Raw genomic sequence first — 25,335 nt, forward strand, 5'->3', positions numbered from 1 at the left:
TTTGTGGTCGTCGCAGCAACACCTGGGCGCTGTCCGCGAGGTTCTGTTGTTGATTAATCTTGGTGAGGTCCTCCACGGGGCTGCGGGCACCGGTACGAAGTTTCTTGGGAGTCGCGTGCCCCACGCACGCACGCGCACACATTCCTTTTTGTGAGAGTAGTGTGAAGTGGGTCTTGCGTAATTACTGCGCTATCTTCGGGATCGGCCTACGAAAAAGGCTAGAAATCCAGATATCCGATACGGAAAAAGTGGGGTTAACTTGCTGAGAAAGAAATTGTCTTTATGGTATAAGGTTTCCTCCGTTCGCTTGGCTGTGTATTTTCGACGCTGCTGTTGGCACGCGAAGATTCAGCGCTGGTTGCACATTTGCCATTACAGGTCTGCTGACACACTTGTGTTGGCAGATCACACTTAAGAGAAGTGCTCTATCATCTTACAGTATTGTTTCAGCACAATTTTCGAGTAAGAGAAACTGAAGGTTAATAACCTATTTTCCGAATTTTGCGCCCCAACGTCATTGTGTCGTCACGTATTTGAAAACATTCTTTTTGTATTTGGGCCGTTGTGGCCCAGTAAAATCGCTAAGCCAAAGACTGCAAATACTTGCTGTCTTTGGCTCTTATAGGATATGTAAACCGCCGAGGTAGCTTATTCGCTATTGCGTTGCACTGCTTAGCACGAGGTCGATCCGGGCCGCTTTCCGATGGTGGCGGACTGAAACATGGTGCCGTCCTGCAGTTGCTCTCTTGTCACGTGCTCTGCAACTGATTTTGTGCGGCCGCCCCGCTGTTGTCGAACGTCCTTTAGCGTGCGGCGAACGGACAGCTCTGGTGACGCTTACTATATTTGCTAGTTGCCTTCGCAGCGTCAGTGCGGTATCCGGCGTGGCGTTGTCGAGCAACGTGCACAGAGCATTCGTGAAGGTGTGGCAGGTCCTGACATCGAGAGCTCATTGAAAACCTTGCTGTGAAATCCGCCATCAGCGAAGCCTCGTCTGGCGGCAGGTTCGAATGGTTCCTTATCGTCAGATCGCCATTGGCGTCGCTGCGCACACCACCTATCCGCGGTCAGCGGGAAAAGATGCGCGGGGCCATGATGTTGCAATCTGGACCGGGCGCGGCAGTGTGCCACCGGCAGCCGCTCCGATAGCGCGCTGGTCGAGAGTTGCTTACAGTGCCGCCAGCGGTGCGAAAAGTGTGATGAGCCTGCTGCAGCTGCCGCCGTGTCGACAGCCGTGGAGCGGGATCTACGCGCAGCCAGGCTTTGTTTTCTGGTGCAGGGACCCACGCCAGGGTCTGCAGCGGTAAGCACGCCCCTACTCAGGGCACTTCACCGATTTGCAGAGGACACCTTTGACTTGGACTAATCCGTAATAACCTGACTGGGCGACTGCGTGGAAGAGGTCTCCTTTGCCCTGTTTAGTGAAGAGGGGACGCTGATAATTTCGCGTAATTCGCCATGGCCGCCGCTTAGCTTCCCCCTTCCCAATTTGCGAGGAAAACAAGCATGGCGAAAGCGATTCCCGCACGTTCGGTTGTGTTCTCCGGTGATTCATTCATCCCGTTCGCCGATCATGCCTGCGCGCGAACGCGTTTCCTACCTTCTCATACCGGTCTTCGTCGGGAAAGCTCGTTGCAGCCACTTTGCATGCGTTAATCCCGGAACTTTGGCCCAAATGAGTCTGGTAGACGTCTTAGCGGAGCCCACTATCGTGATTTCTGTGTTTCATCGTTCCTTGAGTTCGAAGGCTCTCCAAAAAGCAGTTCCCCCGCATCCGTGAGAAGGGTGGTTGCCGCCCGACGGCGGTCGCGCTGCCGGTTTGCTTTAAGCGGCTGCTTGTTGGTTTATTCATGGCGCACGCGCGAGAATTTAACGCTTTGCCCACTGTGCCCGCTTCAGTGGAACTTGACGTTGATGTTTTTAGTTTGTGTCCCTTCTGTCTTGCTAAGGATTTGCTCTTTAGTTACCGAAGCCACCGGAGAAAGTATGGAATCTATGCGTGCGTTGTGAAGATCTTAATAGGTGCCGGTACTCGCCGTGCTGCTCGCTCTGTTCGACAGTTATGGTGCCATGATAGTACTGGTACATAAAGCAGCTCCGCACTGCTTTATGTAAAGCAGTGCGGAGCTCGACGCACGAACAGAGGTGGCCTGTCGCATGTTCAGAAGCGGCACTCGCACTCCGTCTTGGTCTTTACTAGACGGCACGAACGCGCAACGCCGTGCTCCCATGCTGTGGATAGCCATGACGGCGGCTGTACGGGGTCGACCGCTTTTTACGGAGAGCAGCTCAGTGGTGTTCGGTCCAGTATACGTTCAACATTACTTATTCGTCAGGGGAAATGTGGCCAACATTACGCGTTACGCAATCTATTCATTAGCCGTGGGCTGGCCATTGTAAGCTGATCGTCTTTATACGAATGAGGCGGACGTGGATGACACACTGCCGCAAGCTTTCGAAGTACAGATGCCCGGTAACGGATGATTCGGTTGCCGCTAAATAGCATTCGTGCTCCGAAAACTTGTGCATTCGGAGCACGCATTTAATATATGTGCGCGTGCCAATGTCGGCGTAGAAACTGGCCCAATGTCGGGGAACTGCGTGATCTTGGTGGGCGTTTCCAATTTCTGCCTGCGTACTTCCTAGTCTTATCGCCAATCACCTTTAGTAGGTTTCGCTAGTCGCGTTATTTGTAACCCGTGTGAAAGCAACGCCCCTAATTTTGATGGAGCATATACTATATTGCAATTTTTCTTCGGTGCTGATAGCCGTTTTACCGTCACTTCGCTTCCGGTGTAACCTCTCCTATCATTCCCCAGCTGAGGCATGCGACCGAAAGAGTGGCTTGGGAACGGCGGCCGCCGTGTTTTCTTCTGTCTATCGTTCGTAACATGTCTTTGGATTGTGGTGGGAACGAGAAGATTGTGTTCCACATTGACACACTTACGGTCTGAAAATAGGCGCAAAGATGGCATGTGGTATCGCTCGACAGTGAAACGGTGCAAGTAATCTGTTTACCGTCACGTAACCAAAGCCGCGCAGGGAGTTACTTTGCTAGGATACATTATCGTATTGCCTAAAATTGTATTTATGCGCTTCTGCGAACTTGAAGTGAATAATTTCCTTCGTGGGGCAAATCGCGTCTTGAATAATCGCTTGTTGAAAAGTGGCGCTGCCATCGTGCAGACAAACGCAGTGGTGCATCGCTAGGTCCTCAAGTATCCCCCTCCCCTCCCCCCCTTGACACGGTGACGCGCAGCAGTGCGAGTAGGGGCAACGTCACCTAGATATCTAGGTGGCGTTGATAGGGGACGGGTAGCCATGATGGCTACCCGTCCCCGATCATGCCTCATGTCCCCGATCATGCCGTCCCCGATCATGCCACTTAGCCATGGCTAGGTGGCGTATGCCACCGCCCGATTTAAAGGGTTCAGCCTCATCCATCCATCCATCCATCCATCCATCCATCCATCCATCCATCCATCCAGCGTTGTGGGAGTGGTGAAAGGGTCGCTGTCCTTTTCAGTATGTTGAAAATGCATTGCGCTTTTAAGGCGTGCCGCCGTTGCACAACACAAATGTAGGCACTTCTTACAATGGTCCCTGCTTGACGGTCGGAAAAAAAGCTTGGATTGACTACTCAGACTGCGCCCATGGTATACCGTGGCCCATGGTCAATCACGTGGTCGCGAAGCCGAGGCTGAAACGCGGTTCCAAACCAAGAAGCAGCGACATCGATTATGGTCGTGTGATTGAAGCGCGACTACACCTCGCGGGGCAAAACACCAGTTCATAAAATTGATGCATCAATTGGTGATGCATCAAATACATCACCAATGGATACATTAGAAAAAGTACGGACAATGCCATTAGAATAGGAAAACGTGAAGTCGGGCGGTTTGCTTCCATCCAATAATAGAGTACGAAATCGCGGCTTTCTGAAGCTTGCTCGTCGCGATACGTGCGAGATATACCGAGATTGTATTACCGTATTTAACATTGTAATGTCGTGGAAACTCTTGTGTAGCCATAAAAAGTAATGACAGTATATCTAGTATTAACCTTATCAGATTTGATCAGTAACTTTTATTTTTAACTGCCTTTTCATTAAATTTGTGTTATCTGTCTTCAGTACCAGAGAAACTACAGGTGACACGCGTGCTGTGTTAATGATAAGGTCCCTATTATAAGTTTCCAAGGTAGCGACACTCATTCTTTGCGCCGGCCTCCTCACTCTCGAGCTTACTCTCTATTCTCCTTCATTCGCGTCTGTGATGGGTGCATACTTGCAAGTGATGTTCTAAATGCCTAGATGTGATATTTATTACGGCGAGTCTTCGACGGCTCATTGAACGAAAATTTGACCGTCCGGCGTTATGGCACCAAAATCCAATAGCACCAAAATTGATGGTACCACCCGCGCGCGACCTGTGGTGGGACCAGAATTAATGGCGCCACCATTGATGGTCGAACCCACGGCCTTTGGTGTTAATTACGGCAAAGTGAGTTAAGGCACATTTCATTAATATGGTCAATTAAGGCACTCGAAGCCATGACCTTTGGTGGAAGTAGAACCCACGACCTGTGGTGTTAAGACCCAGTTAATTAAGATAGTCAATTATGACTCGCACACTCGATCTTTGGTGGGAGTCGAACCCACGTGAAGATATGGGCGAACCGGCCATATCTCCAAGTTAGATTCTCATTGACACCGGGAACGTCGAGAGTCGAACCCGCTACCTTTCGTATTAAAGCGAAGCTAATTAAGGCACAGGTAATTAAGATGGGGTTAATTAAGACACTTAAAGCCTCGACCTTTGGTGGGCCGAACCCACTTAGAGATATGGGCTATATCTCCAAGTTGAATTCCAATTGACATCGTGAAGGTAGAGAGTAGAACCCACGACCTTTGGAGTTAAGGCACTCGAACCAACGACCTTTTGGTGGGAGAAAACAATAGGAAGTAACAACGCATTAGAGTGAAAATGTCAAAGTAATGAATACCTCTTGAGCGCGCAGGCTTGCGCCTTCATCCTCTTTAGCGTATACTAAAGTGACTCACTTTTTTATTTTGCAGGAGGTTCATAACTAGAGCGCATGCGTCAATGATCCGGTCGGATTTTAGCTGGAAGGAAAGGCGTAATCGTAGCCAAGACATAGGACGTGTGCCACGGCAGCTGCCTAAAAGGGCACACGACGCCGTACAGTTCTGTATCAGAAGCTCCGTGCAGCTCTGGAAGCAACCGGCGCCTCGGCCAGTGAGGAAGGCGAACACATCAAAATGTTGTGGTCCGCGTTGTCTCCTGCTGCCGACGCCTGTAGCGTCCTAAGCCTCCCCCCCCCCCCCTCTCCAACGACTAGCTTCAGTTGTAAAACTCCGCCCGTGCGCTTAGCGCTGCTGTTGCCACTCCTTGGGCAGCCGCCAGATGGCGGCGCCGTTCCATCGCGCTCCACTGCAGACGCCGCAGCCTTCAGCTCGTGCGGACGGGCAGCTTGCGCGCGTTTCACGCTCGCTGGCGTTCTCCCTTTAGTCCGAATTAGCGATACCATGCGAAAGCGGTATCCACCTACAGCAATAAGATATATCGGGCTAGTTGGTTCATACTGAAAAAAAGGTAAACGCATACGACGAAGCGCAGAAGCTGCGTTTTTAAGTGTCGTGTGTGTGTTCCTGCCGCCTAAACCTTTCACGCAGTTAACTTTTCCCATACAGCAGCTTGGCACGTTTTCTCGCTGCTTTAGCTTAACACTTTGGTCTGGGGCAGTTATACGCCAGCTAGCGAGACCAAATTTGTTATCCACAAAAATAACAGCACAATTTCTTGTAAACCAATGAATACTTTATTAAAGAAAACGAAGTAAAAACAACTTATGCCCCTATGTATAGCTAAGACTTAAACTGCCAGAAGGGACATAATCTAGGCAAATGATTTGGGCCTACGGGGAAACCAACTCCACCTACAGCAGCTTTGCACGTTTCCTCGCTCCCTTCAAGACTGGATCCCCGCCGCTGCTCCAGGAACCTTGCCTAAGAATGCATTTTTATGCAAGGTTCCTGCAAGGTATGCGTGTATGCATGCGCGTGACTAAATAGAAATTAGCGTAGCTTGCACAAGTGGCGCAAGGCTAAAGAAACAGCGGAGCTGATCGGCACTTAGCTGGTCTGGCCTTACGGGTTATGCTTTTCCGGAATTTATTGATTATTGATCGATTACCTATTGATTGGCTATCGCAATGTATTGGCCACGAATTTGGGCTAGGCTAATCACTATCATCCCCAGCATTTTCCGGAATTACTTGATTGATCGATTATCGATGAGCTATTGATAGGCTATCGCAAGGTATTGGCCACGTATTTGGGCTAGGTAAAGCACTACCAAGTCATCCCCAGCATTTTCCGGAATGGTTTATTGATCGATTTTCGATAAGCTATTGATTGGCTATCGCAAGGTGTTGCGAGGCGTAGCTGTGCACAGTGACGTCATCGCTAGGCGAGATTTTGCGAACACTACTGGGGAAGCAAAAAGCTTAAACAGCTCCGCTGTTAAAAATTTCATAGTGCGTGTACTCATTTCCTGAAAGCGCAAGGGGCACCGAACACGACTCAGCGTGTTCTCTGACAGCTTTTCTAAGATGGCCCAGAACAGGTCACCAAACATATCTTCGTTTGCATTTTTTCGGTTGGTTCGACGGATACGTGGGAAGGTTCGGGAACACTTTCGGCACCGCACCCTCGGCAAGTGTCCTCTCGTGGCACCTCAACCGTCTGTCCATTGATAATATGCACAAACACTTCAAGATGTCCTGCTCATGAAAGTGTAAATAACACACCATGTATTTCGCAGAGAGTTCCCGGTCGGTACGAGAAATCGCTCTGTTTAACGCCGAGCGAAGTGTCGCATTGTGGGAGCACAAGAAGTGGCGCGCCGAAGTGTCGACATCGTTCGATAGCCGCTTGTTGCAGTCAGCAACGTAGCGCGTCGGCATCGTCTGCTAATATCCTTAACAAACGCGGCGAAGGCTACAGTTTCGCGGATGACATGCTTCCTGAAATCCGCCGTCATCAACCAACCACAGAATACACCAACGCTGCACCGCGTGTTTCGTCCAGCCAGTTCGCGTAGCCGGCTAGTGGGGAAGTGAAGCTGGGTGCGATGGTAGCGCCATGCAGGCGCGGGCGGGTGGCGGTTCCGCGCAACGACGCCGAGTTTTACAACTGAAGCTAGTCTAGTAATGTTGCCCTAACCAACCAGACTTACGCGTTGGAGCACGTCCGCACGCGCCGCGCTCACTGGACGTCGCGTCGCTCCCGACGGAGGAAGAGGGCCCGCGTCGCCGCGCGTTTCGTTATAATTGCAATAATAATAATAATAATAATAATAATAATAATAATAATAATAATAATAATAATATGAATCTTTTTCTATTCCAATAATACAATAAATTTAAATTTGTTATTTTCTTAATCAGTATTTCAAGCGTGACTTGTAGCTAGGGTGGCTAGAATGGGGAGGTCTGAATACCGGTTGCGCAAACGTCACCCCCCAGCGCGCCGATGCCGCGGGGCGGCGCTGTTGACCGAGGCGCGGTAATAGGTTAATAGTCATGGCTAGGTGGCGTATGCCACCGCCCGATTTAAAGGGTTCAGCCTCATCCATCCATCCATCGGTAAGGCGCGCATCCGAAATGAGCGCATTGCCAGCCTCGGGTATAGCACGCTTTCTGCGAGCGTCAAGAAATACGTCTTTATCATGAAATCAACGTTTTATCAGCCCACATCATTACTCCTGTGAAATTTAACGGGTCCAGTTCGCATTGCACCGATAGATTCAAATGCCCTCTCCCCCCCCCCCCCTCAGGATCATAGGGGGGGGGGGGGGGGGGGGGCTTTGGAATAATTTCGACCACTTCGTTTTTTTTTTTTTCGTTTTTTTACGCGCATTGATATCTTACGACACACGGGGTGCCTTGTATTTCGACTCCCTCAAAATGCGACCGTCGTCCTCTAGGTCAGCAATAATCACCTTATGTGTGCCGTACGTACGACCTGTAAACTGCAGTCATTACCTGATTACTTCTCGACGTACAAACCACTTTTTGCCAGCACTTGCAGACCTGTAGCATATCCTTTCGGCGCTCAAATAAGCAATTTCCTATGATTGCAGACAGCAACAGAGCTAGTCGTGAAATCGATCATTTAAGTGAGGAAAACGACTATGGGGAAATTTGATCTATAACACGCAAGATTTCGGTGTTTTTAGTTTATTCGCACTGCCCTGCTGATTGACACCTTTAAGCAAAAAATGAATCCTTGTGACGAAATAAAAACGTACAACTGATGCTGTCAGGGCAGCAGAATGCTCTAGGCAACCAATTGTTGGCACATCACCAATCCGCCTTTTTCACGGCGCTACGGCGCATGCGCCCTGCCCTGGTGTTTTAGTCGCGAAACGTTTTGGAAGGGTCGCGCGCGCGGCCGTGCGGCCCCGTCTCGGGGAAACGTCCCCCGAAAAAAAAAAAAAAAAAAATGCGCTCGCACGCGCGCTACTGTAAGTGCAAACTCGTGCTGTGTACCTTGTTGAAACTTCACTGGTAGCTCGACGTCGGTGCGGTACCGAAAACGTGCGTAGCGTAAGACTGCAACTCCACTTTTAACAGAAAGCGGCGAGGGCTTCGTCTAGACTGCACAGGGAACCACGCAGTTGCCGCCTTGCATTGGTGGCTGTATAATAGCAAATTTGTCGATAAACCCCTGCGTTACACGTGCACGACACTTAAAAACACGTTGCTGACGAAGACTTCTTGCAGCGTTGGTCCTCGCTTGCTGGCAGTGGCAGCGTGTGCCCGACTTCACGTACTCGTTCAAGGCGCGGTCACACTAAAGCCCCTATATATAAAAAGTAGCGTCACGCTTTGAAGAATGCCGACGCCGCGTCGGTATTGGCCTAATGGCATCACGTGGACCGTCGAGCCCCCGGGCGCTGGCTGCGTTTGTGTACGATCACGCTCCATCGCCATTTTCGCCCGAGAAGCGTCTACCGACTGGCGAGGAGCATGACGATAGCGACAGAGTCGGCGATCGTCGAATCTGATCAGCGGTGAAAGATAATTAAGTGCACGTGTTTCAAGCGGTGTAGGTGGCGCAACGGTCGAAAAAGAAGCACGAAAGAGAGGAGAAACGAGGAGGAGGGAAGGCGGAGGAGGAGAGTCGCTACTTTTTGTATACAGGGGTTTTAGGCCACACTGGGTCGATACGAGACCGACAAGACGCGCACGCCTACGATTGGCCGACCATTCAGCACTGTTTCGCTGAGACCATTTTAGCATACCAGGCCTACAAGACGTAACCGACGAGCGTGAGTTGTCGTACTGCGACGGGATTTCTTGTCGATGGCACCGATAAAATCAGCGTGCCGACCAACATTCGACCGAAGCGCGCGCGCGATCGGCCGTCGAACCGATAACGCGATACCCGCAACGGCTTCGTTAGTATATATAAATAATCGCGCTCAAAATGAGTCAAGACATACCTACGAAGTTGAAATGCACAAGCTTCGACCCTCTCAATCCGTGCACATACGTTTGAGCCAATGTTGATCCTGTTCAGCGAAGGTTAATTAGGCCTGGCGCCGTCGAGTTCGCGCACCCGCTACCGGCGGACCGGTACTGAAAAGTAAGCAAGTTATAATGAAGGAAACTGCTTTTATAGTCCAATTCCAGCCTTAGCGATTTGAAATAAACTACCCTTCGCTTCGATCGCCACGTACACAATAAGCTGCTAGCGGGGACACAGCGCTGCGCCCAACGCCTGTGCCAACAACTGTACGTCACCGTTCCCGTAGGCTGCCGGTCGTATTCGCAACGTAGATGGGCGGGTTTTTACGTGTTGGCATGCTGACACATTTCTTAATTCCTGAGAAGTACTCTTTATCTCTGCGTCAAACACGAAACAAGAGACGGTACATTCGGCACAGCAGCATAAACAGCCGCTTCGCTCAGTTATATACCAACGGTGTCAGCGATGGCATCCGCGTTTTTGCAGAACAACACGGCCTTTAAATGAGCGCTTATGCGAGCACAGTTTGCTCTAATAATGCTTTATGACACGCGCAAACAAACTATCGCGAAGTTAAAGAAAAGCGAGAATCAGTAATAAATTAACAGCCCAATATTTGTAACTGGATCACAGCCGCCATTGTTTAATTGGCTCAGCCGCTCATACTGACTCGTCTCACGATGGAACAACGCGGCTAATATGAGCAGATATGTGTGTTTTATTCTACGTTTTGACATTCTTTCATATCAGCGTTTTTTCATATATGCACCTTTCCCCCATTTTTTTGACGCTAACAACGATCTGTGGCTGTAGATGCCGATGTAAACAAGTGCATCGCTTTGATAAATATGACGCGGAAGGCTGCGCACTCGAAAACATCTTACTTATGTGAAATGTCTAAAGAGTGTGTAAAAATAATTTAAAAAAAGTTGCAGTTGCTTAGCTCGGCTATGCCAGGATATACGTAGCGTTAGCAAAGGTTCAGCTGATTATTCTTAGCTTTCCTGGTTGTCTCCTACGCTCAACCGCTAATTGCCAGGGAACTACTTCGGGATCCGATGACTCAAGCTTCTCCGTTCTTCTGCGCTGTTGAGCAGTATTTGCGCTATCCTCCATGGCTATACCACACTGGCAAACGGCAGTCAGAAGCGCAGCGGCTCCAGCGCAGTGTCAGACGGCGAGTGCACAGCGAACGCGCGCCGGCGCCAGTCCGTCTACCACGGCTACGACGTCACTCCTCTGGAATGCGCAGACCGGCGGCGGTGAGTCGCGCGCGGCGGCGGCGGAGTGCGCGAGAGGTGCCGGCTCCGGTGGCTCCGGTGCGCAAGCCGTGTGACATCACTGATCCTTGCGCATGCGCAGCACGGCTCTTGATGTGCCGCGCGAAACGGGCTTGGCTAGGCCAGTGAAGCTAACGCTACAAAAAAAAAAAAAAGAAAAAAAAAAAAGCGAGGTGCAAGTGCAGGAGTTAAGCCCCAACCAGACGTACGCGTTGTAACGCGTCCGCAGGCGCCGTGCGCCCGAGAGAGTTTGTGGTTGTGAAGAGGAAGAGGCGATATTTTCTGCCTCTTCCTCTTTACAACCACAATCTCTCTCAGGCGCACGGCGCCTGCGAACGCGTTCCAACGCGTACGTCTGGTTGGGGCTTAGCGCCAACAAACTCCAAAGCAGCCGCTACGGCAGAGGGAACTCAGCGTGCTTTTATCGGCCGCACTGTAAACAACAGCACACTCAGGCCTGCTCACCCTACATGTATATAGTTGGTGAGTGCTACATGGCTTCCAGGAACGACATGCTGCCTAAAGCCCCTATATATAAAAAGTAGCGTCACGCTTTGAAGAATGCCGCCGCCTCCTCGCACACCCTGTCCGAGGCCGACGCCGCGTCGGTATTGGCCTAATGGCATCACGTGGACCGTCGAGCCCCCGGGCGCTGGCTGCGTTTGTGTACGATCACGCTCCATCGCCATTTTCGCCCGAGAAGCGTCTACCGACTGGCGAGGAGCATGACGATAGCGACGAACACAGTCGGCGATCGTCGAATCTGATCAGCGGTGAAAGATAAACAAGTGCACGTGTTTCAAGCGGTGTAGGCGGCGCAACGGTCGAAAAAGGAGCGCGAAAGAGAGGAGAAACGAGGAGGGGGGAAGGCGGAGGAGGAGAGTGTCGCCACTTTTTATATATAGAGGCTTTAATGCTGCCCCCCAGAAGCCATTAATAATTATTCGCGATTCACGAAACGCACAACCGATGCGCACCTATCGGTGTAGGTTCACAAATCAACCGGGCAAAGCCCCAGAACCCTACCAAAACGTTTCCAGCGCGCACGGCAGAGGGCAGCACAGGAAAATGAAAAAGGCGGATTAATCGACTGCATAAACTCTGCCACAGCTTTGGCATGCAAACGTGTTAGACTGAATGCACGAGTGAGTTTGTTTTCAAAGGCATTGACCAGCTTGATTCTGATGGATATAAAAGGCCCCCAAGGTCCCTTCTGTTTGTTCTTTAGATTCCACAACGGTTTCCTTGTGAAGCTGCCCAGCCAAGTAGATGCTACAGCTCAGCTGGCAAGTCCTTCTCCAATAAAGAACACTGACATTTTGGTTAACACAACAGGTGCGGCATTTTGTTCATTGCAAACTCTGCAGTCTGGTAACGAGCAATGTTGTTTAAACTTCTGCAGTGACCACAGTTCCGAAGGTCACTTAAGCTCGAAAATGAACAATTCTTCTGTGACTGGATTGGGCATTCCATCCCGCTGTAAATTTGCAGCCTCCACGTCTGCCGGTGGGCATTCCCCCGTCTTGTGAATAGACAAGCGCAGCTTTTCTTGTAAGGTAATAATAGTAATACTTTATTCATACTCAGAGAGTCGAATATGTAGTCCAGGCATACAGGGTCACAGAAGGTGTGGTTTGCGTGCCGAACCTGGGACCCGTGGAGCGTGTGAGATCTTTTCTTTCGTCAAAGTCCTGCTAATGTATTTTGGCAAGTTCGGAAGTACTGTGGGCCTGGCATCTTCTGAAAGGGCAGGAATGCGACATGGTATCACGACTGCAATTCCATTAATATAGTCGCAATCGATAAACCTAGAGGGAAAAAAAAACAAAAAAAGACGGTGGTGATCAGATTGAGCTAGCGTGAAAGGCCTCGTGAATAATACTAGGATAGTATTGCCACGGCGATGCTGTACAACACGCTATGTATCGTGATTAACACCCCAAAACAGGCGACGAGATCAACTGACGGCGAAGGCACAGAGGCGAGGCGAGGCCGGCGCGGCTTAAAGCGCGGCTAAGCTTACCGCGTCACGAGCGGCAGCGCCACATTTCCCCTGGTGGCATCAGTGCGCAAGGGGGTCACGCGCGCCCAAAGGAAAGCCGGTATTCACACCTCCCCATTCTAGCCACCTTATAGCAGTTCTATTCTGGACATTCCGCCATTTTCTTCGAGGCGTGACGTAGGCGCGACGCTTACAAAATGGCGCTGATGGCCCTGATTTGCTTTCGTAACATGACGCAAATTTGATGTTTCGCCTAAGAAACTGTAATGTAGGCATTGAACCTAGCGTTCTTGATAAAGCAAAACACTTTTCCTCCCCAGTAAAAATAAAGCAGCTAGCTCAAAGCGTACGATTATTCCATCAAAATCGTTTATCGCTTCCGTCGTCTGCATGCGCGCAGGCTGTCGTCTGCTTCATTAGCTAGGCTGCGTGTTTTCGGGGAAACGGAATGAGTTGTCGTATATTGGCACCCTCGCGCTTGCTTTCTAGCTTGAGACAACATAAGCGACCTACCAGTGATGATGAGTGCGCGCTCTAGGCCGCGTTATCGATATCTCATGAAACGCAAGTGACTCAGCCCGACTCGTCTAGCTGAGAAGCGACTGAATATCATCGATAGCGTTGTGCCCGTCACAAGCATCAAGCGACGCAAGCGCCGGCACTGCCATCTCTTGTTCACTCCGCTGCTTACTCGCACCGCGAGAGGAAACTTCAAGGCGCCGCCTTGCGTATATTTATAATTAAAAAGTCGCCGATGTCATAGCCTTTAATGACGCGAAAAGTCATGATTATTGATTACGATACAAACGCTGTAAAGAAAAGTGCAAAAAGTTGCAGAGAGTTTTACTTTCAACCAACATTATTTCAAATAAACGTGTTTTTAATAAAAATGATGGTTCAAAACACAAATGCCAACACCACCCGAGAGCGATGCCAATGCTATGAGCACGCATTGTGAACAGAAGATTTTCGCGACGGGGGAAAATGCGGAGATACGCATGCCTCTCGACTGCGCTTGCATATGGCCGCTCATTACCATAATTTGTGTCGCTCGTCGCACCACAAATTATGGCGGAAAATGTCAGCAATGGCGGCCCAGTGCAATGTAACGCAACGTCAAATTGGCGTTTACGAAACGGCCCTTCCTGTGACGCTCTTCACGGGATAATCCTTCAGCCAATCAACAAGCTGACATGCCGGCTATCTTGGAATGCCACCACATATTCGCGAAATTGCAGATGCACGGGCTTCTGCACGTTACCGTCCACTTTTTAAAGCGCTAAAGTCACAATATAGGTGCCAAGGACCACAAGAAAGTATGTCGATAAAATTTGTTGCTCCACGTCACGTTTCGTCATTCTGATGAAAACGCAAAATTGCATTTTGCAAAACTTCCGTTTCCCGGCACAAATTTCATAACACATGACCTCTCGACAGCCAATGAGAGAGTCAACATGGCGGATAATGGCGGCCGTGCAGCCGCCATGCATGTCGAATAGCACCTTAGTTTTGTCGTGGCAGTGCAGTGTTGCTAGGTTGCCATGTTCAAGGCAACCTAGCCTTTGCTCAGCGTTCACGTTAAGCAATGTGTTAAAGAGGATAATGAAACACTGTTTTGACTTAAAATTTGTTTTTATATTTTATAAATATATTACAGGACTCCTAGTGGTTAAGTCAGCTGAACTGCAATTTAATACGAGTATTATGAACCTGGTGAAACCTGCAGCAGCATCACTCGCGTGCTGCACGCTGTGTGAGGTTTCAAATTGCGCTGCGAGCTTTTGTCCTTTGGTCTTTGTGCTTCGTTGACTCTTGAATCATGAGACCAGGGCCGGTGTTTTTTAGCTATGCGTTATGCTTTATTCTATACTAGTCTTATCATCCACTGCTCACGGCCAGCTGATCCTGTTGAAAACATGAGCGGACCGTCGCTTTGACCACTGACAAAGCATGAAAAGGCATTAGCATCGGAAAGGCATCGTTACAAAATACCAGCCCAGTGTCCAGAAGAAAGTTTTGCTTGCCATGAAAATGATGACGCTGCTGCTAATGTTGAAGAGAAGGCGACGTTGGTAGCAGCGGCAAGCGCCCTATGTTGCTTATTATGAAGCCATCCGCAATGGTGTCCGACGTTGCACTTGCCGACGTTGCGTGTTCGTTTATTCAATATGTCGGGAGCACCCAATGACACTGTCACGTCAAAATGACGTTGAGCGGAACTACTAGAGGGCGCGATTTGGTTTCTTGTTTTGCTCAACCAGCTAATCGGCGCGTGCCTGAAAGTGAAATTGCCGCCTAGGCGAACTATCGCCGAAGTGGAATGTTTCAGAATACGGCCCCTTATCGCTGCTGCATCCGTAGTTTGGTACAACTGTAGAAGGCAGCGGCATTAGCCCCTCAAAGGCGGATGCACAAGAGCCTCCACCAATGGGCGCACACTCTAGACTGACGTCATGAGCCGGGCAGCCGGTGACGTCGCCGACGGAGAACATGGCAGCCCGCGCTTCGAGCTGGGCTGTGTCGTGGAGGCAATTGGCTGCTGCGCCTCGGTCATCTGGGCCGGTGCCCCTCCGGTCTTCTTAAGTTGTACCCGACTATAGTTTTGACTCAGTGGTGGAAACAGTGATTTGATTCTCCACTGACCTGTAGTCAATAAAGTCGTCCTTGCGTTGTTAATGACGGTGCGTTGAGCAGACGACAGCTACTCGGCCCACGAGCTCGCCTCATCCAGTGGGCACTGCTGAAGCAGCCGCAGCTTCAGGATAAGGCGACGGGAGCGCCGCCGCAATTTCAGCGTCTTTTTGGATTGCCCTCGGCGCTTATCAAGGCGTCTGCTGAGCCAACTCTCCCATTCTAGTACTCTGATGCAGGCTACTTTCCTGTCCAAACAAGATGGCGGCTGAGCAGGACGCTTGGAAAGTCGACAGGAAAGTTGTGTACTCACAAGATAACGTAGACATGCTGTCCTATGCCCTTAATGTAAGTCGCACCGTGTTTTTCATAGGTTCACAGGTGCAGACCTAAAATACAGAAATATTGTGTGCTTTTCTCTAAGTTTTTTGTTGCCATGAGGTGGCGTCACGTTGCAGAAGCGTCTTCCATTCGTCTTCCAGACGGTTCGAAACGCGTTTTATTACATGGCCTCAAAGCTATCTCAGCTGTCCCCTTATCTGTCTGCATAGACTCTCCGATGCTGGCCAGAATTGGAACCCACCCGTAGTCGTGCTTCAATCGCACGACCATGATTGATGTAGCTGCTCATTGGCTTTTGAGTTCATGAAAGTGCTGTCAACAGAGTAGGCAGGGGCTGCCATGTTGCGAATCGTTGATTCGCCGTAGGCTGGTTCTAACCAGTCTACCACCTATTTGTACCATGGGAGATTCCCGCGCACCTCGATGCTTGCTGACCTTTGAGGCACACCGGTATGCATATGCAGAACACGACACCCACTCATTGTTAACAAAACAGCGCTTTATTGAGGCGAAAGTGTCGACCCATTGAGCGAAAAAGCCCGCGTTTCTAGCAGCGAAACGGCAATTAAAAATGAAGCGCCATGCTTACAAGAATGCCGCGGAAACCCTGGGTGGGCACTCGGAGGCCGGAAGTGGTTCTGTACATGCAGAAGGTCACACATTGCCTGAAGAGTGACTACTCGGTTTAATGTGCCGATGGTGTTTTGAGCCCCCAAGAAGCTTTTTCAGCTGAGCCGTCGCATTACTTGTGCAGACAGGCTGTAAAAAGAACCATGAAATGTGTTAAGTGTGCCAACAACATTGTGTACGAGATCTCACTATTCTGCGAAAAAGTATACATCGCCCAGACGGGGCAGTGCATCAATGACCGACTTGGGGAGCACACAAGAAATCTAGCTAATACACACACATCTTGCTGACCACTTAGCAGTAGCTGTCCCACTTCTGAACCACGTTTCCATAGCGTGAAAATCCTAGGCAAGAGCAAGCAGAAAACCGCTCGTGAAACATGAGTGATTTTTTTTTTTTTCTTATCAGAAAGGCAGGTCAGGAGTGTGTAAGCGAACATCGATTGCACTGTACAATGCAGAAAAATAAATTGTTTTCGCGCCTGGTTTAATCTCTTCCTGATTGACGATTTCCGTGTTCTTTGTAACAGTGTGCCTGCGCAGCTTGTGGAGATATATACCTGTGGATCTGGGTCACAGTGTAAGATATAAGAGTATATATCTTACACCGTGGTCTGGGTTCAATAAAATCATTTCTTAGTTTGCGCCTGTGTTCGCCTTCCTTTCTGTTGCGCCTTCCCGTAGCACGCCATTTCACGGTTGCACGGTTTTCCTATCAAAACGTGTTGACCTCCGGGACATTTTGTGAGTACAGGCAAGAAAGTATGCTGCAGTGTTCGTCTTCACTCAGCTCTCGGTTGGTCTCTCGCAGTTCACTCTTGCTAGTCTCCTCCGGGTGTGGTTGGTGCCTTTCGGGAACTCTTTTCCTCGAGTCAGTGTCGCTTATGGCGTTTTTGATTGGGCGAACAGGAGCGCTTAAACGCATTCCTAAAGTGCTTAAGATTAGCTGCGTTCCAATGGGTGAGTAGGAGTGCTGTGAACCAATGGCAGAACAGAAGCTCCTTGGCCACGCCGAGAGCAGTTCGAGCTGCTCCTGCATGAACGTGGAGCACGAAGTAAGTCGCATGCGCAAACACGTCATATCCTTTTATTTTGATTGTGTTTTCATGGCAGTGGATCAGTGCGGCCAGAAACGCGGAACGAATCTGCCCCCCCCCCCCCCCCCCCCCCGCGCGCAGAAATATGCACGATTTCGACTGGCTGTAGCTAGGAACATCAAACACTTTACTCTGACCGCCATACCCAACGCTGCCATACCGAGTGCACATTGCAAGTACGTTCCCCGCACAGGCTGCTGGGAAGGTGAACAGTGGTCTCATGATATACCTTTTTTCTCATACCTGCTCTCGAAGCACATGGAAGGTTTCGACGTGGGAGCAAGCAGTCTCTCTTGCTGCGCTACTGCTTGTCTCTGCTCCTCTTTGCATCCGCTCCTGTTCTGCGAATGGAATGCGCCATTAGAGGATATCGGGCAAGGGACGCCACGGAGTTCCACTGCTTCCCACACCTCTCTCTCGTTAAGGAGTACTAAAATGAAAAAAAAAAAATTGTTTTACTTTTATTGGATAGCTGTCCCATGCAAATTCACGGCGTAACGCGCTATGGAACCTCGGTTGCCCGAGACACTGTTGGGCTAGTTGGTTTGATACATTTAATGTGACCATAGCACTTAACTGGCACCTTGACGACCTCGGCTCATCATGAGTAATTGCCACATTTTGGATTATGACAAGATCGTCTCATCATGGATTTTTCGCCACATTCTGAGTGACTTTTGACTAACAGAAGCTGTCAACGGTTGTTTTTCAGTTTGCAATATAGATGGCTGTAGCCGTTTGATTGTAGTGCTTTCATCGAAAACAATTTTCACACTAGATAGCAACATGCATTCCTTATGTGCTGAGGTCAACCTGTTTGCATGAGATTTTCCTGCTCTTCAAACATGTCATCATCCGTGGGGTGTTTTAGTATGGCAGATTGCTATTCATCAGATAGTGAAAGTGATGTTGACTTCATTCTTCAAGCGCAGAAGACAGTGACACCTCTCTAGATGACAGTTTGAAGACAAAGAAAGTAGAAGTGATACACTCGCCGGGTCCTGTGAATTTGTTGCTGTACAATGTTTCCAGAGTTACTTTAAGCATGTTGAAGCACTTTGTTATTTTGGTCGTTTTTTTTTTTTTTTTCTTTTTTAAGGCCTTAAGGGCTTGTTAAGCGATGCGGAAAGGACGAGGACGGTGTGCAAACTTTCATCTTATCTGGATTCTTCTGGGCTGCATGTGCGGTGATTTGCCGTTTCTGTCTTTGTTACTTAGGGTATAAATGTGTCGCTTGTCTAAATATAAATTCAGTTGAAAGTTAGCGCACTGTCCTTGTCATTCTTTCCTGTCCACATATCTTAAGTAGTATGGTCACAGTAAACCTTTAATGCGACCATTTCAAAATGTGTGCCAAGTACAGTGTGGCCTCAAACGTGAAAAGACTATTCACGTCGCCAAAACGTGATGTGGCAGTCTTTCTGTAGCAGACACCACTGATGTGTGTACACACACAAGTGGGCAGTGTGTGTTGTCCTGTGTTTCCAAGTGAAGTGCACAGATCAAAGGGCCAATTTGGCAGCTTTTAGCGACTATCATTCGGTGTCCTTCAATTGCCGCATCAGTGTGCTGATGCTCTTGAGGTCGTTTGTGGTGTCAGGTGATTGCCACCTCTGCTTTCGTATGACTAATTTGCTGCACTTGGCATGTGTCTTTAACGGGTCTTGTGAAAGGTTCTGTATTCATTTGTGGTGTTCTCAGGAATTGAGGCTTAATACCGCAATTATCAAGTGAACAAAGGAAGGACAACACGGTAGTATAGACAATCACAACAGCATTGCACCTTTTATATATCAATCTAGCCAGCCGAATATTACCGATAAGACATGCCGAAGTCCTACTCACCACGACCAGATAGTGAGCGAAAATGTTTGCCCCCATGCTGGACACCAACACCTAATCGTTTGTGTGTACGGTCACGAGAACGGTGGCGCGTTCGAGCAGTTGTGTTCGTCCATTCCGGTGTCTTGCTCCTAAGCCTCTCGCAAGACGGTCTCCGCAAATGGCTGGCGAGTGCACGAAAGGTCCATGCAGCTGGCCGAACTTTAGTATCGGTGCTCGTTTAACACCTTATTCCACCTGACATGAAATAACAGGTTAACACGAATTTTCAGTGCCATTACCTTCTGCCTGCTGAGATTTAAGCAACTCTTGTCTGCAGAATGCCGTATTGAGGGGCACATTTGTCTTGATGACATGATCGTGCTCGTGGGGCGGGGGCATGAGATAAGTGGCGTGCACCATGCCCTATTCGCGACATGGCAAGTTATGCACATTCTGCTCTGCTGGCCACAGTGATGTAAACATGCCACGATTACGTTTTCCAAGATTCCAGTTGCTTTAATTGCATCTGGAAACAGCCTTTTCGTACTCTTTTACCTATTTCTCAAACTACCCAATCTATGTGAACCAGATCTGCAGCAAATATGGTATTTTAGATGACTGAAACTAGAATGAATGGCCTGCCATTAGCTGCATTTCTGTAGCTTAAAAAAAAAAAGGCTGTTTGAATGTTCAGAAGAAATTTTCATATTTGTTCCTGAACCACCTTTTATTGAAGTCGAGAGATGCATTTGAAGTTAGACTATTTCAGAAATACTTTACCGAAAAAAATACTTGGTGTTCAGCAGAAGCGGAGTTATTGGCAATCAAACTTCCACTGTAAAGGCTACGGCGGAGCGAGGTGGGCCCTCGATGCCTACTGAGTGTCACCGTGGCAAGCAGTTCAAATTTGATTTTTGATGTTCATGTAGACGCCACTACTGTAGCGGTATGCACAGCGCTTGCTTTGTGCCGACAGGGCTTGAATGTCCGCTTCGCGTTCATATGCTCGTGTGGCCGTGCTACGTGGTACGGACTGGCTTTCCTGCACCAGCTTGACTGACAGATAGTAGCCGCATCAAACTTGCGCATTTTGAAGCGCTGTCAGTAGTCAATACGAAGCGAAGCCTGCCAAGGCTACTTACCAGGAGCGGCCAGGAGTGAGCGCGCACGCTGACTGGCAAACGTTGCGTGTGATCTGACCATAAGTTTCACGTGGTTATAGACTTGTTTGAGCGTTCAAAACTAGTTGAAATTAGCGATACCCTATGGCTTCAACACTAGTAAGCAGGGTGGCAAAAGTGTACTTCCTATGCAGGCAGCCACGGCCAAGCGTGAGCAGACGATAGTTGGCTTCTTCCGGAAATACATGATTATCTAAATTAGAAAGCAGATTTTTGCTTACTGCAGCCTGTTTATTAAACTGCCGTCAATAAATATACACGGTCACTTGTAGGAAGAAGTGCACTGATTCAAACGCCCTTCTTGATTGATGTTAGCTGTTGGCCAATAGCAACCACGTATGGGAATCTGCTATATGCATTCAGAAAAGAGTGAGGAGCAGGCTTCTGGTGAAGAAAGTGTTTGAAAAAAAAAAAGGGTGACTGTGCTCTGCTTGTGAGCTGTGGACACTGCAAAATTTGGCTGAGATGTTCACAGCAACATATGCTATCTGCAGACTTTTTTTCACCAAGGCCAAGGGGGGTGGTTGGGACCCCTTGAGCGCTCATTTCTAATTAATGTGCATATATTATGTGAGTGGGACACTAAAGCTTTTTTGCAAACTTCGAACGGCTTTAATAAGTAGTTTGTATATAGTTGTCAGTTAAAAGTAAGTAGACATTCTCCCAGATTCTTAGCTTTGGTGCAAGTATTTAATCTACAACGTATTTAGTTACTCTGGGAAGCGTAGTGCTCTTGCGACTTTCTAGGTTCATTTCTTTCGTACCACTTTCAAGCTGCGAGTGCAAAGCTCGATAACATTGATAAAGAGCTACAAAAACAGTTTCGTTTGGTAGAGAGTTTCTATAGAGGGGGGGGGGGGGGGGGGGGGGGGGGAGGATGATTTAACATATTTTCCGCTATCCCATTTTCCGTCATGCCACCAGGTCAATATTTTCTCTATGAAAGTTATTTAAGTTGGGGTATAGGCGTGTGTGTAGAATATACATGTTCGTCCCCATTTTCCTCCAAGGAATATAGTTGTACTCGTATTTTATATTTAGAATAGTTAACTATGGAGTAATCATATAAAAGAGGTCATATAGTTTAGAGTAATAAGGCAGCTTTTCTTTTTCTCAATTTCACGCTTCCAATATATATATATGTGTATATATATATATAAGGAGGGGGGGGTGTAAATATTCGATTTGCAAATGTGAATTCTTTTCTTATAGTTGTTCTAATACTTCACATTGCCAGCTTTCTGCAGTCGAAGATGAAACAAAAGCAAAAATGAATCGTACTTTATAACTTCCACAGAGTGGCATGCTGCATCACTTGGAAAGTAGGATTTTTTGTTTAAACCAGTCATTTGCATGCAAATTTCACTGGCATGTGGCAATGGGTATTGTTTTGATACTATTATAGATGCTGCAACTGCGCTTTTTTTTGTGAAGATTTAATCTAAATACTGAATTGCATCATTATTTGATATTAGTGACACCACCTGCAGCGACCATTCCAACTAGAGAAAAAGTGCTTTCTTTCACTTACCCATTGCACCAGTCGTGCACATTTTCGTTTATTCTCAGTGGTATGCTCGGATGCTAACAGGCCGACAAATTTTAAACCTTCATTCCACCAATTCACAACACATGCTCATAAGAATCTGGCTTGTTTATGATGCTCCATTCGAGTTTTTGATAATGTTTACTTCATAATAAACAGCATAGTGACGAACTCGCAAATGTCACGAATGCTGAGATGCAATTATGATGTTATATCAACGGTGAAAAACAGTTGAATATTTAAAAAAATCGACATATTTTTCAGTACATATATGAATAGGTTTTAAATATTATTCACACACACCCCTGAATTTAAGCTTTACAATTCTTCCTCTCAGGTTTATTACGAGAAACAAATAGTTTGCATGTTTGTGTGTTGCATTATGAAGAATGCTGTTAGTTTCCTCCCAATAATTATTTGCATATAGCATAGCCTAACAATGGTTATCTGAAGGAATTTAAAATATTAAGAACTTGTTGACCAAATGAGCTGTGATTACAACCATTCCTTGTTTTGTTGATCAACTGCTTGATGTGGGCAAGTTTGTTGCTATGTGCACCAAGGGTTGTATCTGCACAGATTTTAACCAAGGTTCATTCCAGATTTTCTACTCCTTTATTCCATTATTGCTGGTTTATAAGTTTTATGCCACTTTGCAGGCTTCATGACGAGATTGAAGAGTTCTACAGATACATGCAGCCAACTCCAGCGGAGCATCAGATGCGGTTGGGAGTCATCCAAAGGATAAAAGATGTCATCCTTGGCCTTTGGCCACAAGCAGAGGTGCCTTTTGGGTTTCTCATCCTTTTACCATTTTTTCAGCAATTCGTTTCTAATGCATCTGTATATATTCCAAGCTGTTGCTGTTAATATAATAAAATCAAAACAGTTTTTTTTTACTTTCAACACTATAAAATGCATTCACGTAATTAGATTGATAGTCAGAAGGCTATCATTGCCTATAAAAATGAAGTTTGCTTTGGACTGGCAGAGTACAGGGAATAAAGCTTAATGCAACTAAACAAGCGAGTAAAGTGTAAATTCGCAGCTTACTTAAGCATTGAACCTTCACAACTATTTTATTAGTGAGATCTTCTGAATTGTAAAAATGCTAAATCTTTTACTTAGATTATACTGGGCACAGTGATATCACTTACCTAATAATTTCCTGAATGTTGCCTAACATGCTTATATATTATGTGTGTACTGTTTCACCTGCTGCAATATTAGATATGAATTGCATGTTCCTAGGTGTAACTCTTATTGCAAGGTCTCACTTGTTTTGATGGGCCTATAGATCTGCATAGTTTTTACCTTCGTGTGTCATCAAACGTTGACAGAACAGAATATTGTGCTTGTTCATGTAGTGGGGTAGTTTGTGTGCAAGCTTAGGTGCTTCAAAGCTACTTATCTGGAAACTTTTGCCATTTAGTTCTTGATAATAATTGTCTAAGTCTGCAAAATTAAATGTTTTTTTTTTTTTAATGGTAGCAGATAACAAGTATGTTAGTGTCTATCAGTGTCCAAAAGTTGTTTTGATTTACTTTATTGTTGGCATTTGTCAGTCTCTGCAGTTATTCCCTAGGCTGAACAATATAGTTGAATAGGGAATTCACAAAGCAGAAAGACGCCCTGTGTTCCTGAATTCACATATTAGTGATGCTTATTGAAGTTTCAAGGAACAAGAATTCATTTTACATGATGGTGTGCCCTTTCAGGTGGAGATTTTGGGAGCTTTCGGACAGGCCTGTACCTTCCAACCAGGTAATCAAAGCCTTTATATCGTGAGGAACGTGGTCCAATGTTTTAATAGTATAAGGCATAGCATGATGGATGGCTGCTACGTACCTGTAAAGCAAACTAGTTTCCGAGAGAAGGTGATACACGCCCTGAATATTGTAGTCCTCTTAAAGAACACCAGGGACTCATATTGCGCTTTCACTTTGTCCGTGTAATTGAGGGGACAGTGCATTCACTATGCTTGAGCAGAACACCTTGTGGGCTTAGTTCGTTCAATTTTAAAGACTGTTACTAATTGCGCCAGATGGGAAAATGGGCAAAACAAAAGGAACACAAAGAAGTTCAAGCACAAACTACCAACTCTAAATCTCTTACCTGAGCTCTTACCAAGACTGCAATGTATATTGTGGCGTTGTTTGGCCATATCTGGTGCTTGCGCCAATAAAAATCCTCGTATCATCAGCAATGTATATTGTATTCCGCCTTAGTTGACCTGTCAGTGTAAGTATCCACAATAAAGGAAGTGCGAAGAGCCACATCGCAGCTTCAGGTAGAGCACCCATGTGGTGTCTGGGGTGTTGGTTTTAAATACTGCTGATATTTTTCCTAACCATTGTCATGGATGCCTTGCCTTTGAGATTTTAATATCGAAACGCTTGCATTTATTGAGCGCAGTTATTCAAAAGTGCTACTTTGAGCCTTATTTTTGTTCATTTCAATTAGCACCCATTAGCATTGTATGAGGCCGATTCAAATGCCCATTCTGCTTTCACAACCAACTAGGAATAAATGAGTAAAGCTCACGGCAGGAGAGAGAAAAGGTGACATAAGAAGGCAAGGAAACAATACTACTAGACACAGCACAGTGGTTGCGCACAAACTTGATAAATTTAAGTTGAAGGTACGATACAGTATGTTTCTGCTATTTCTGAAAAATAAATGCCATGCAAATTTTTCAAGCGGACATACATACGGCATGCAGATGCAAAGCCGCATTAAGGCACCGTAGCATCTAGGCGACACTACGGAAGTGGTCTGACATGAAACCACACTTCTTGGCCCACCGCTAGCTTTGTGGCTGTGGCTTTGATCGAGGTCGCGGGTTCAACCTCGACTGCAGCAGCTGCGTTTCGACTGGGGCAAAATACAAAAACGCTCGTACTTAGATTTAGGTGCGTGCTAAAGAACCCCAGGGAGTCAAAATTAATCTGGAATGTGCCCTATGCAGCTGCATTATCGGATTGTGGTTTTGGCACATACAGCTCCTTAATTCAATTAGTTTAACGCTTCGGCCACGGTGCGATGTGCCGTGTGAGGTAATGACAATGCAAACCTTCTGAGGTTATGAACAATGGCGCACAACGCCTGAATAACACATCTCGCTGTGTTCTGTGTACTATACAGACACAGTGGTGCACACACAAGGTAACACTTCATCAACTCGGCACTCTCGTATTGTGCGCTGAAGAAAGTAAACATTTACCGTCAACATCACTGCTAATTATCG

At 47.4% G+C, this 25,335-nt stretch overlaps 1 protein-coding gene across 1 annotated transcript in view; it reads left to right on the forward strand.

Moving 5' to 3' along the window:
• Positions 1–945: 945 nt before the first annotated feature.
• Positions 946–25,335, forward strand: part of LOC119435094 (terminal nucleotidyltransferase 4B-like) — a 39,907-nt gene continuing 15,517 nt past the window's right edge. The window contains 4 exon segments of the mRNA XM_049659697.1: positions 946–1,303; positions 22,748–22,871; position 23,124; positions 23,807–23,852. Coding sequence (XP_049515654.1) covers positions 1,011–1,303; positions 22,748–22,871; position 23,124; positions 23,807–23,852 — 464 coding nt within the window. The 5' untranslated portion in view covers positions 946–1,010.

This window comes from Dermacentor silvarum, unplaced genomic scaffold (assembly GCF_013339745.2).
Source record: "Dermacentor silvarum isolate Dsil-2018 unplaced genomic scaffold, BIME_Dsil_1.4 Seq446, whole genome shotgun sequence".
Lineage (NCBI taxonomy): Eukaryota > Metazoa > Arthropoda > Arachnida > Ixodida > Ixodidae > Dermacentor > Dermacentor silvarum.